The 12,620-nt window shown below is 36.5% G+C and overlaps 1 protein-coding gene across 4 annotated transcripts in view; it reads right to left on the reverse strand.

Moving 5' to 3' along the window:
• Positions 1-12,620, reverse strand: part of RalGPS (Ral GEF with PH domain and SH3 binding motif) — a 180,902-nt gene that overhangs the window by 63,436 nt on the left and 104,846 nt on the right. The window contains exons 1-2 of one of the 4 annotated variants that reach the window (XM_089103891.1): positions 9,519-9,533; positions 4,789-5,131 (exon numbers count right to left, since the gene is read on the reverse strand). The exons of the other annotated variants lie outside the window; for them this stretch is intronic. Coding sequence (XP_088960017.1) covers positions 4,789-4,831 — 43 coding nt within the window. The 5' untranslated portion in view covers positions 4,832-5,131; positions 9,519-9,533. Of the gene's footprint in view, positions 1-4,788; positions 5,132-9,518; positions 9,534-12,620 lie in introns of those variants that run through there. 4 annotated transcript variants of the gene reach the window in all.

The following is a 12,620-nucleotide window of genomic DNA, read 5'->3' on the forward strand; positions in this document are numbered from 1 at the left end:
GAAACACGGAAGCTCCATTTTTTCCAAAATTTTCGATTTTGATGTTTATTTTATTTTAGACGTTTAATGCCAGGAAAGTAAGCGAGAATACATGCACTCTCCTATATCTAAAAATAAATTATACACTAGGAAATACTAGAAGTAGCCTTTATTTCTAGATAAAGAAGAATATTTTGTTCCAACCCTGATAGACAGATGCTGATTCTCTAAGAACTGGAGCTAATATTGGTTTTTCCAAAATAAAATTGTGATTTTTCTGTTCTGTGATTTTCTATTTTGTGAATCACATTCTGTGATTTTCTATTTTGAAGTTTAGATTTTGCGAATTAATATACACTTAAGTTTTTGTGTCTTTTCAATTTATAATATATATGATTTTCATTTAAAACTTAATTTCGAAACAGTCGTTAAGATTACATACTTAACCATTTCACGGATGTTCAATAACCGCAGCATATAGTACACAGTGTTGATACAGGAAAAAAGAACAACGCGGACACAGAGTTTGACAATTACTTCGTACACACAGAACATATTTCAGAAGTTATCTACTTACCCGTTTACCATACAAATAATAACTTATATATGATAAATAACTTATATATGACATATAATAACTTATATATGACAAATAATAACTTAAATATGGATCAGTTTAGTTGAACTATTTTTGCACATAAATGTTGCATATATAAGCAAAAATTTTTTTCTGTTTTAAGTTTCAAGTTCGCTCTTTACTTCCACCAGAAAAACATCCTTGAATTAGAAGACCAATACCATAATTATAAATCAACTTAATACATTTTGAAGCGACTAAGAAAAATGCAAAAAGGCACCTTCATTTAAAAATTAGCGGAATAGGTCTTACCTAACCTTGCAATCAGTTACACTCAAATGTGTAATTCCCCACGATGATAAAAAAAAAAAAAAAAAAAAAAAAAACTACAGCGTAAAAAAGCCTCAATTAAATCGTTGATTGTGCAGAAAATTATTTAACCACAAATTATGTTTCCATTCCGAAGGCATGCGAGCTTGCACACATTGAACATTTTCAAGCTACCAATGTACAATTTTTTCTCGACTGCTTTGTGTGGGTGCTTGTGTGGGTGAAGGGGTGCTCGAAGACACGTAGGCCAGTCCATAGGATATTGAAAGTTTAATGCTCTTTTTGAGGGTCAAAAGAGATTGGAGGGCAACCAACCACCTTCCCGTGCAATTTTATATTACCCCCATAGCCCCCAAGATATATTATCATAATCTCAAATAGCCATTTTTCTCAAAAAAGTCGAAAGGTCCAATGAAATATGCCCCCAGTGATGATATGACCCCCACAACCCCTGGGTTAAGTGCCGTAAATTATACAAATTACAAATTGCTTAAGATAGGTTTTATAGCGAGGAAGGGAGGTATTTTTGGTCGTAGGTGTCCGATTGACTCGAAACTATCAGGGATTGTTCCACAAAATCCCTAGTACGATTGGGATCCCCAAATACAAGACGTTATGCAAGGAAATTTAATCACCTAAAATAGAGCCCAAAAGAGGATCGTTACATTTTTCTAATCGCCACATAGGGTTCCCGCTGGTACAAAAAACGTTATGTTTCTGACTGGCGTGAAATTTCCAAGAATCGTTGCGTGGGCTAGGGAGAAAATTTTGCTTTAAGGGAGAAGGATGTCAGGAGGTCCAGAAATGAGACAAAAATTTGTTGTCCTTGATCAGTCTAAAACTTACAACCGTAAGTCCGTCGGCCAAGAAGAACCTTATGTCTAAATGGTCCAAAAAAGTCGTAATTCCTTCTCTGATTAAAAGCCATAAAAATGCCATAACTCAAAACTTAAAAGCCATAACGCCTTGGGTCAAGAGGTCCCTAACGTACAAGAAAAATAAAAGAAAAACCTCTGCTTTCCTTGCAAATGGCAAAAAAAATTTCCAAAATGTTGTTTTCTCAGAACGGCTTGGAACTGCCACCCGAAGTAACTGGGCCAAGGGAATACTCATACACACAAAAATCAGGATAGGGCCGCTGGCCTCTCGGAGTGGGGTTAGAATTTCTATAGGCTTGAAACTTATATCTGAAAGTCCTTGGACCTAGGGGGCTATAATTTGTATAAAAAAAAAATAAGAAAATATCTGTTTGCCTGATAGTGGGGCCCTAAAAATGGCCAACAATATTTTTTTTTTCTGAACGGTGTGAAACTTGAAACAGTCTGTATCTGGCCAAATGGACTCTATTATACATTTTTTTTTATTTGGCGTGCATGCCCTCCTCAAAATTACGGCTCACGATTAAAAAACTGTGAATCAGCATATCAACCAGAAGCTGTTCCAAAGAACTGCCAAAGACAAATGAAACGGAGACAATGCTTAAGTCAAACCATAAAGATTAAAAAAAAAAAAAACTAGTTGTTTCACCTGAAAGTAAGGAGTAACATTAAATCTTAAAATAATAAAAAATTATTTCGTAAGCATGGAGGGCTGCCCCTTCCTTAACCCTCGCTCTTTACGCTAAACTCTTAAAGTTCTAATAAAATACAGCGTAAAGAGTGAGGGTTGAGGAAGGGACCCCCTTAATATAGGAAATAATTACTGCTCGTTTTAAGTTCTAATATTGGTAGTTATTTTCAGTTTAAAAAAATTGTTTCTTTTTTTAAATTTCTGACTGTTTTCCAAATAATGTCAGGAAATACACCCCCCCCCCAACCGCGTGTAAATTTCCAATTTCCCCAGGAAATTTTCCTCTCCATAGAAAAGTCTCCCTGTGGAGAAATCCCACCGAAAAATTTCAGTTTATTTCCCAATAACAAATGCTCGTATATGTAAACAATGGGCAAATTGCAGAACTTACAGCCCTTTCCTCAGTGCCGGTTGGGGAGTCATGACATCCCAGAGGCATTGTTATCGGTCGTTTCAACTATGCTGAATCAAAAGGCTATTTCAAAGTTTTGATCGAATATCTTTGGGGGAAAAGGCCGTGGAAGGGGACTAATTGCCCTAAAATCTTTTTATTTATCTAAAAAGGGCACTAGAACTTTTAATTTGCGTTCAAATAAGCCCTCCACCGATCTTCTAGGACCATTGGTTCGATAAGATTACCCCTGGAAAAAAACAAACACATTTTTTATCTTTCCTGTGGCAAAAAAAGAGACAAAATATTCCTCATTTTTGTATATAGGAACTTGAAACCTCTACAATAGGGTTCTCTGATACGCTGAGTCTAGCGGTGTGATGTTCATTCAAATCAATTGAATTTTTAGGGGTGGTTCTCCCCTTTTTCCAAAAATCAGGCAAAATTTCTTAGGCTCGTAGCTTTTGATGGGTAACGTTAAATTTAATGAATTTTATATTTTGAATCAGAATAAAAACCAATTCTTTTTATGTATTTTATCAAAGTTTCGGTTACTATTGGGCAAGTAGTTCCTTACTTACAGGTCGATACCACGAACTGCGTTATAGAAAATAGAGGCGGGATTCTGCTTTATATTTCGTGAAACAGGAGCCACGCCAATTTTCAGAATGAAATAAATAGATAAAACTAGCGAGAATGTGGTCTCTGTTCTTCCATTTCTTCTATTCTCTAATCATTTATCTTTCTCCATAGTTTTAATAACACCCAGTCTACGATCGGGTTTTCCTCCAACAACGCGGACCGTTTAGAGCGCACTGACCTTTAGGGTTTTCTGGAAAACTGAGTCAGAAATCTGGGAAGTTCAACCAATCAGAATACACCTTAAAATAGTGGCACATACCAGTCCCATCATGGCGTATATTGGATTTTCCAGTTTTTAAAAACGCCAAATTTAGACGCGGTCTAAGAGAAAGTTAATTCTCCCTCAAGGCAGTATCCAAGGGGGCAGGGTTACCTGGTTTTACCCTCTCCCTTCGGACTTTTTGTCCGACGCGTAAAAAAGTAGCAGCACCGCATTTGAACTAATTTTTATGTGTTTTGTAAAGATTTTTATTTTAACCCCACTTGGAACAAAATCCCCCCCCCTGAACAGAAATCCTGGATACGTTCTTGCCCTCCCTTTTCTATAAAATCGAAAAAAGGTAGTTTTTACTGAATTTTAGAAAATAAACACCCTCTATCTAAAAGATTTTGCGTCAGACATACCCTTCTTTATAATTTGTAGTTTTAATTATGGCTCAAAGGATCAAAGTGGCACTTCCAAAAGCGTGCTAATTGGCTGTTGTGGGTTATATTTCATATAATACTTTTTGGTTTCTACATCCGAACGCTGAACGAATATCATAGAAAAGTGAATACTACAGAAAAAAAAGCAAACACACCAGACATTTGCACAGAGAGGACTCGCCAACCATTTTACCAACTTCACGGAGTTTTATCTGACTAAACTTCCTTAGCAAATCAGCAACTCATGGTATTTGGTGAGATTAGATCTGAATATTATCGACAGTGGTAGATGTGCTTGATCCCCTGTGTCTCTCCCCCTTCCCAGAATGAAAAAGATATGCGCGCACGAGACAACGGGCTCGTGTTAATTTGTCCCCCCCCCCTAAAAAAAACTTGTACCAAAAATTCATTAAACATGCAATTCTTTCCTGGGTTAGGATTCCGAGAACAAGGAGACAAATGGGAGGGAAGACAAAAAACGCCATGGTCAGGGACAAGTACGATTTATAGACCCTTTCTCTTTCAGGACAAATGCTTTATGCAAACCTTGCTAGAGCCCCTGAGTGGTTCAGGGAATTAACCCTTAGCCAGGTTTTACCAACCATATAAATAGATAATAAATTAATAAATAAATATTTAAAACAAAAAAACTTACGTAGGAGTCGACAATCAATCAATTCTGACTTTCTCCTTCTCATTATCCCGGCAATTGCACAAACGAGGGCAAGGCTTAGGAATTTTCGGATACAAGATAAATTCGTTATTTTAATCAAATTGATCACTCAACATCAAGCACAATCAGTTAATATCGACGCGTCAACCTTTGGTTTAATAAATGACCGCAAACCAGCAACAATGCTGTCATTAAAGCAGGAATCCACCTTCCAAGTCACTTTTACTACTTAAATCTGCACAATTGTCAAAAACAAATAATAATGATCACAGAAAAGGAAACTACATGTCCAAATTTGGCTTTGAGTTTAAAATATTTTCATCTACTGAAGGAAGACTATAAAGTGGCAAGAAAATAGAAAATGTAGGACTTCTCTCTTAATTGCTCGGGCAAAGGTAAATATGATATAATTATTTAAACAGAGACAACTATTTGGTCACAGTTACCAGTAGCTAAAATTAATTTGCTACTTTGAGGCTACGGTTCTTCTTGACCGCTTCCAGTCTGCAATTTCACCCAATCCATTCGAACTGGGAGCAGGTATGGGTACATTGATCAACTCCACACGCTGGGAAAGTTTTAAAAACACAGGTAATAGAAAAAATTACCAGTAATAATGATTATAACAGTAGCAGTCTTTACTGACTTTATCAAGTATTTATAACGTAATACCTTAAATTAGGTTTTTTTCGAAGACCACACTACATTTCTATGACAAACAAATAAACGTTCAAATGGGGATGAGTCGATTTATCAGACAGTGAAAACAGATACAAAAGTCTGGATATTTCGACCACATATAGAGCGATCATCACAAGGAGATGACGCTATAAATGGCAGCAGATGATGACATCTGCTGATGACGATCGCTGTATATAATATCGAAATATCCAGACTTTTGCATCTGTTCTCGCTGTCCAATAAACAGATTTATGCCCATTTGAACGTTTATTCGTCCAACTTTATCACTGAGCCACAAATGACTCCACTGTATGATGCAGAGTCTGTATGGCAACTCTTGAAGATACAGTATCATAAAGCCTTTCGCCCAATGTAGGCCAACTACAAACAACAACAGGTCTTGACCCCCCCCCCCATCAATGAAGATATCTTGTCTTGGTTCTACATCAACTTCAATGTGTCAGTAACTTCGTCAGTAACTTGGACTGCGCTGACGATGACTCTCTTGGTTCAACATCGACTTCAATGTGAGACAGGTCTGTATAACTCTAGTAATTGTTACAAGAGTTATTCAATTCCGTGACTATGAAGGATCACAATGAACCCCAGCATTTTATATCAAGATCCTAAGATGACCTTTTTCTCTTCACGAGTCGCTTAGATACCAAATTGACAAAATTCATAGCTTAGGAACCGTGGATCCGATCATAAATACTTCCTTTATAAATAGAGTAAACACTTTATTTATAAATACTTTTATAAAAACAATTTATAGAAAATTTTATAAAAACACTATTTATTTAAATGCTTTTATCATAAATACTTCAAATTGTAAAGAAAAAAGTTGCCGTTATTCCTGGGTTCGGTAGCGCCGTAGTTACCGTACTACAGTAGTTACCGGTAGTTTGCACTATCACTGAACTACTACCGGGTTGAACTAGCCGAGAAGCTGAATTACTTCCGGTAAATCGTTTACTTTATTTGAGGATAGTAATGAGACCCCACACCCTCCAGATAGCAACAACCTCCTCTGTCTTTTATCTGCTCTGTGGACAACCACGGAGAAAAAAGAGAAAAACATTAAGATAAAAAGTTTATTTTACGAATCAGTTGGCCCTCATTTGCAGCTGCAACTAAAGTTGCAACCAGTTGCAACTATACGAACCAGTTGCAACTGCAACTGCTAAAAAATGTGAAATTCATGCTCTGAATTCCGTCAACTACGAATGCATGAGATACATGTTCGGAATAAGTCTCCATGACCGAGTATTAAACGAAACGATGCGAATAGAAATACGACCTTGAAACAATCATGAACCATCACCGCCTATATTGGTTAGGCTACGCCAGTCAGAAACGTAACGACTGCTCAAAGGCACTCCCTTGCAAACCATTCTTAAGGGGGCATAACACTCTGGAAGCCAAAAGAAATCCTAGCTAAACACCCTTCAATTGATACCAGGCCTATTGGTATGTTCCAATGCCATGGCTAGCTGTGTGATTCCTTTTGGATCAAAATCATCGCCCCTAACTCACGATGACGCCCCGCAAAACACAACCGTCTACCAGTTCTTAGCAACAAGGACAAATGCCACGCATCCTGTGTTCCGCACCAAGTAAAAGTTATTAGGTGCACAAGAGAAACTCTCTGACCCCCCCCCCCCCCAAGAATAAGACGAATGCACTTCTGACAACTGATGTACCCAGGGCAATTGAAAAAAAAGCAATTGGAGCTTTAAGTTTCTTGGCCATATAGAAAATAACGTACATTCTCTTATAAACAGGATTTTGAGATTCAGGAGAATTCAGGGAGGAAAGTGGTAGAATACCTGAAATTCGCAATCTTAGGAGTTTTTTTTTCTTGGAAGGGGATCAGTAACGAATAAGGGTCTGGCCCATATTCATGACAAACAATCAAAACAGGGAGGCAATGCCCTTTCTCCCTTTTCTTGGGTATCACAACTTCATTCTGGATTGGGAAAACCTGAAAAGGAGAACTGAATCTGCTTCTCTGAGATTACCCTCTGGCACAGTAGGGCCTATAGCCATGGAAAGTGCATCTAAACGGCAAAAAATATAGTCTGCCTAAAGCGTTTTTATATTGGAAAATCCTGTTACATTGGTAGTTTTTAAACCAAAGCCGTATCGTCTCAGATCGAACCAATTTTCAAATTACTCGTATAGCCTGATCTAGTGCAGCGTTGCCAGACACATGGTATAGCAAGCACAGCTTAAAAAAGCACAGCTTAAATCTTGAAAAACTCTCTAGGCTTCCGCAACGATTTGGTCAAATCGTTGCAGAAAGCTAGACAGTTTATAAAGCACGAAAACGGACGGAATCTCTTAACGGATTGCTAAATCCGGACGGATTTCTGCATTGTTTAAATGAACCATTGTTTCCCTATGTTTCTCTTTGGTCTGTCCATAGATCTGTAATTTTATAATTTTAATAATACGTCTATGGGTGTGTCTCGTTTTTTTTCTTCTCGTTTTTGGGAATGTCTACATCTACTGATTTGATTGACGATGATCGTAAGTGTAATAAATAATACGCAATGGATTCCTAAATCTGGACGGATTTGCGCAATATGTAAATGAACTATTAATACTTCGCACAGGAGAACCAATTAACTGGGATTTGACCCCTTTTTTTTTTACTTAAAATTACACAGAGACACACAAAAAAACCAATCGGGATTGAAAAAGGTGTTTTTTTTTTGCTTCCCTTTCTGACATGCGCAAAATAAAAAAAGCGATTCCTGTAGGGAAAAGACGTTAAAAACGTAAACAAATGAAATTGGAGTGGACCTTTAACCACGGAATTGTAGGAAAGTAATCTCTTTGAAACAAGAAAATAGTTGGGCAAAGTGTATAATCAAACAGGTCGTGCTAACGAACTGTAGGTAGCCTATAGAACACGGGGGGGGGGGAGGAGATTTCCCGGCAGGGTTTGAAAATCGATCAAAAAGTCAATAAAAACAAGTTTTTTAGACTGAAAGAAAGGAACGACATTAAAGCTTAAAACGAAGAGATAACCTCATATATGAGGTTGACTACCCTCTCCTGGATCCTCACTCTTTATGCTAAAATTTGACTTTGTGTCAGAATTCTTTAAGAAAGACTGCTCTAACACAAGGACCGTTGAATTTGAGTGAGAAGTTAGTTAAAAAAAAACTTTATGATTTTACCATAAAGAACGAGGATTGAGGAAGCGGCAGTCCCCTCATAATTGGAATAATTGTGTTCGTTCTAAAGTTTAATGTTGCCCTTTACTTTCAGTCGAAATAATTTATTTTTATTAATCACAACAAGAAATGAATTTGACAGAAATGCAAAAATTATATTTCAGCTTTTGACGCAAAATTTGACGAGGAGGGGGGGTTACCCGAAAAATAGTACATGAGGAGGAAGCTCCGTCATCCGTTATACTTTGATGCTCGTAAGCATACAAATGAATTATTACCACAGAATTACAGGAAAGTAATCTTTTGAAAGAGGAAGAGGGTTGGACAAAGTACATTACTAACCTTTGGTTCCCATTATGGTGCGATTTTTTTAACGAAAAAGCGACACATGGATAGCCGATGTGGGACAGTTGCAAAAATGTCCACACAGAAGCGGTTCATTACAGCCCTTGAAGCGCGAATATATTATGTTATATTTAAAAAGCATATGCATAAGAATAGGCTAACTCAAATTCTAGAAGCCAAGAAAAATATTCAAAGGGCTAACCTATAATAGCCTTGACTAACTATGCCTAATGAAAATATAAGTCTTATCTATAGCATGTTCAGTTTCTCAGTTACTTGAAATTTATGGTTCTTAAGTGCTTTCAGTTCAGAATAACGAATATGAATTTCAACGGCTCAGTAGAAATATTTTAACGCAATCGTTGAACCGCTGTAACGAAGAAACTTGCAGCAAAAAACGGAGGAAATTTGACTGATCACGGAAAAACGGCCGTTTTTGCATGAAATCACATTTATGGAAACCCAGGGTAATAATCTTATTAAGAAATGAATTGTTATTACACTCACGAAAATCATTATTTATATCACCAGACATGCATATTCCCGACATTGAAAAATAATAATTATAAAAAAATAAAATGTCAAGGAACTCCACTAGAATGACCCACAATCAAATAGAGACAGATCATCTACTAAAAATCTAAAACATGAATAAGGCTGGACATAATATATTTCTGTTTCAATTAGCAAAATGACCTTCGACTTCTTGCACAAAAGTTATCGAGAAAACCGCTTAGTTGGTGTTATCTGATCCGTTCAGCCATAACAAAAACACTCAAATTCTTGCTCAGCTTCTCTTGCTTTTGATTTACTCCCAAAAAATATTTTGTAATTTGAGATACTATAGGCGGATATTATGCATGGCTTGAAATACGTCAGCAATTTCGATAATAAGGACAGTAAAATGAAAACAGTGTACATAGGTTTATAACCAAATGGGGCACATTTGTCAAAAAGGACACATTCCCATGTGCCGGGACACAATGACATAAAAGGGCAAAAAAGCGACACATTTTGTAAATTTATGACAAAACGAAACGTTTCTAAACTGGATATATATTTTGGTAAAGAAAAATGTTCCTTTTAACCAAAGTAGAGCTTTTTTCTCGTTTTTTTTAAGTATCCATGTTTTGCCAGAAATGTCGTTAGCGAAGGATTTTCTACAAAGTAAGGGATTTACATCTTCATAGAGTTTCGTGCTTTCACACCAAGTGATTTTGTACAAATGTTTTTTTATGAATTTTTTTATTATTATATTTGATCTTAACTGGCCGCTTTGAAAGAGATTTCGTCTTTTGGTCTATTAAATAAAAAAACAAGTTTTTTTTAACTGAAAGTAAGGAATGACTTTAAAACTTAAAACGAACAGAAATTATTCTGTATATGAAAGGGGCTGTCCCCTCCTCAACGCCTCGCTCTTTACGCTAAAGCTTTTCATTGTTTACAAAAAAATAGAGTTGTGAAAAAGTCAAACTTTAGCGCAAAGAGTGAGGCGTTGAGGAGGGGACAGCCCCTTTCATATACGGAATAATTTCTGTTAGTTTTAAGTTTTTACGTCGTTACTTACTTTCAGTTAAAAAAACTTGTTTTTTTTATTGAATTTTTGAACGTTTTTGAATTAATGCAGGTTTTGATTTTGGCTCACCGTACATGAATAATAAAAAAAAAATTGAATATAATTTTACTTTTATTTGGTTAAATGGCTTTCTCGAAACCTGTTTAATTTTATTTACGATCGTTTTTATTAGTAATAAATATATGTAACTCACGAATTAACTTACGTAACGAACCTCCATATTCTTATATTTTTAATACGTATATTAGAGGGTTCGCCCCCTAGTCAATACCTTTCTCTTTAAGCTAAAGTTCGAATTTTCTTCCAATCCTTTAAAAATGACCCCTTAATCACAAATGCCGTTAATTAGAATAAATAGCTCTTATGAAAGTACTAAATAATCTTTGGCTTAAAGAGCGAGGTATTGACTAGGGGATTAACCCAATCATATACGTAATGTTTTCTTTCGTTTTAAGTTTTGATGTCGCTCCTTCCTTTCAATTAAAAGATTTGTTTTTTTATATATAATTTCTGATCTTTATTCAAATAATGCTTGGAAATCCGGTACTCCCTTCATAGCAACGTCCCTTCTCCCATGAACACTTTCTTCGTGGTAAGATCCTCCCACATAACCCCCGACCCACGCCCCCCACTACCAGAAAAAGCCCCCTCTGAAAACGTCTGTATACCTCCCAATAATCAATACTATATGTTAACATTGGGTAAAGTTCATAACTTTCAGCCCTCCTCCCGGGGACTTCGGGGGATTAAGTCATCCTAAAAGACATAGTTATCATATTTTCGACCATGCTGAACGAAATGGCTATCTAAAAATTTTGATCGGGTGACTTTGGGAAAAAATGAGCGTGGGAGGGGGCCTAGTTGCCCTCCATTTTTTGGTCACTTAAAAAGGGCACTAGAAATATTTTATTTCCATTCGAATGAGCCATCCCACGATATTCTAGGACCACTGGGTCGAAACAATCACCCCTGGAAAAAAAAAACAAAAAAAAACAAATAAACAGGCATCCGTGATCTTTCTTCTGGCAACAAATGCAAAATTCCACATTTTTGTAGATAGAAGCTTGAAACCTCCGCAGCAGGGTTCTCTAGTACGCTGTATATGATGGTGTGATTTTTATTAAGGTTCTATAACTTTTAGGGGGCTTGCTCCCTTTTTTGCAGAATCATCCAACTTTTCTCAGGCACATAACTTTTGATGGATTGGACTAAACTTGATAAAACTTCTATATTTGAAATCAGCATTAATATTTAATTCTTTTGATGTATCTCTTGGTATCAAAATTCCGTTTTCTACAGTTTCGGTTACCATTGAGCCGGGTCGCTCCTTACTTACAGTTCGTTACCACGAACTGTTCGATAACACAGCTGTTAAAAAGAAAAAAAACCTCTAGTTCTGAGATTTCAATATGGACAAATTTTTGGATGCTCAAGGGACACATTAGTGGACCAGAAAATCGGCAATCCTGTACATATCACAGACAAGCAGGAGCTTAATTCAAGTGGAACTCAAAAATAAAAAAGTGTAATCCCCTTCGCACTGTAACAATGGCATTACGGAATAACTGTATCTTTAAAGTATGTCTTAAAATGAAACTGATAAGGTCATTGGTGTAAATTTGAGGTTGTTTCAGAAGGATGGATGAACCGCCCTCCATGGGAAAAAAATTGCCTTGAATATTTCATTTTTTAATCTTCGTGCATTCTGGACTGCTCAATGTTGCTTATGATACGTTATTCTTCAGAAGTCACTATCATAGGCAGCGCAATAGCGCTGTGTAAGTAAAGAGCAATGTGGACACATGTCCTGTTTATTTATTATTTTTTTTTTTGTTTGGACCAGGGCACTTCGTATCGAAGGAGTTGTCATAGAAACTTTGAAAAAGGCTTATTAGATTCGAAATTGAATGGACTAGTGCCTTTTTTAATTGCAGAAAGTGATTGGAGGGCAACTAGCCCCCCTCCCACGCCCACCATGTCCCCAAACACATTCAATCAAAATTTTGATACAGCCATTTTGTTCATTT

The sequence above is a fragment of the Artemia sp. Qi Xiang Cuo genome, chromosome 18 (genome assembly GCF_049724085.1).
Source record: "Artemia sp. Qi Xiang Cuo chromosome 18, ASM4972408v1, whole genome shotgun sequence".
Lineage (NCBI taxonomy): Eukaryota > Metazoa > Arthropoda > Branchiopoda > Anostraca > Artemiidae > Artemia > Artemia sp. Qi Xiang Cuo.